The sequence below is a fragment of the Haliaeetus leucocephalus genome, unplaced genomic scaffold, assembly GCF_000737465.1.
Source record: "Haliaeetus leucocephalus isolate CR32 unplaced genomic scaffold, Haliaeetus_leucocephalus-4.0 Scaffold262, whole genome shotgun sequence".
In the NCBI taxonomy this organism is placed as follows: domain Eukaryota; kingdom Metazoa; phylum Chordata; class Aves; order Accipitriformes; family Accipitridae; genus Haliaeetus; species Haliaeetus leucocephalus.
Window position 1 is genome coordinate 9,860,288 of NW_010972698.1, and position 1,108 is coordinate 9,861,395.

General features: G+C 66.8%; 1 protein-coding gene across 1 annotated transcript in view; it reads right to left on the minus strand.

The window, feature by feature from the left end:
• Positions 1-204: 204 nt before the first annotated feature.
• Positions 205-1,108, minus strand: part of LOC104832790 (G-protein coupled receptor 12-like) — a 2,520-nt gene continuing 1,616 nt past the window's right edge. The window contains exon 2 of the mRNA XM_010569154.1: positions 205-1,081. Coding sequence (XP_010567456.1) covers positions 205-1,081 — 877 coding nt within the window. The remainder of the gene's footprint in view (positions 1,082-1,108) is intronic.

The following is a 1,108-nucleotide window of genomic DNA, read 5'->3' on the forward strand; positions in this document are numbered from 1 at the left end:
CCTACTCTCTCTCTCTCTCTCTTTCTTTCCCCCTTCTTTTTCCCTTTCCCTTTTTTTCTCTTTTTTTGGCCACCTTTTCATGGAAGGAGATGTGCTGGCCGGGGGGGGCAGGGGGGGAGCGGGGTTCCCCCCGGTAGGAAACAATAACGACAGAGGGGAACAAGGAGGAGAGCGAGGGAGCGCATCGGGCTCCGCGCCCAGTCCTCACACGTCGCTGGATGTCCTTGGTCTGGAGGAGAAGGTGGAAGGGACGCACCCGCAGCAGGCCAGCCAGAGCGACTTCTGGATGTCGGGGTTCCTGAAGGCGTAGATGATGGGGTTGATGAGGGAGTTGCAGGTGGCGGGCAGCGCCAGGGAGTAGGTGTAGACCGCGGGGTAGCTGGAGTCGGCCACCAAGGAGTAGATGGCGAAGGGGATCCAGCACAGGGCGAAGGTGCCGAGGATGAGCGAGAGGGTGGAGAGCCCTTTGCGGGTGGAGGTGGCCTGCGCCGTGGCGATGAACTGGTGCTGCACGGCGATCTGCTGAGCGTGCCGGAAGGCGATCTTGCAGATCTGCAGGTAGAGCTGCATCATGAGGGCGAAGAGGAGCAGGAAGGTGACGGCCAGCACCGCCGCGTTGTCCTTGGTGACGGGCCGCAGGATGCTGCAGGCGCTCTGGTCCCGCAGGCAGTTCCAGCCCAGCAGCGGCAGAAGCCCCACGCCGAGGCACAGCACCCACATCAGCAGCACCATGGCGCAGGTGAAGCCCAGCGTGCGCTCGCTGTGGTAGGTGAGGGCGTTGTACAGCGACAGGTAGCGGTCCACCGTGATGGCCAGCAGGCTGCAGACCGAGGCGGAGAAGGCGGCCAGCAGCAGCCCCGCCGCCCCCAGCTCCGCCGCCTCGCTGGGCGGCCGCAGCAGGTACCGCACGGCGAAGTTGGCCACCAGCCCCAGCCCGGCCAGCAGATCGGCCAGGGCCAGGCTGCCGATCAGCAGGAACATGGGCGCCCGCAGGCTCGGCGTGTAGAACAGCACGGCCAGCACCAGCGCGTTCTCCCCCGCCACCGCCGTCCCCGTCGCGCACAGCGCGATGTCCCAGGGGCTCACGGCCCCCCCGGCCCCGGCCCCG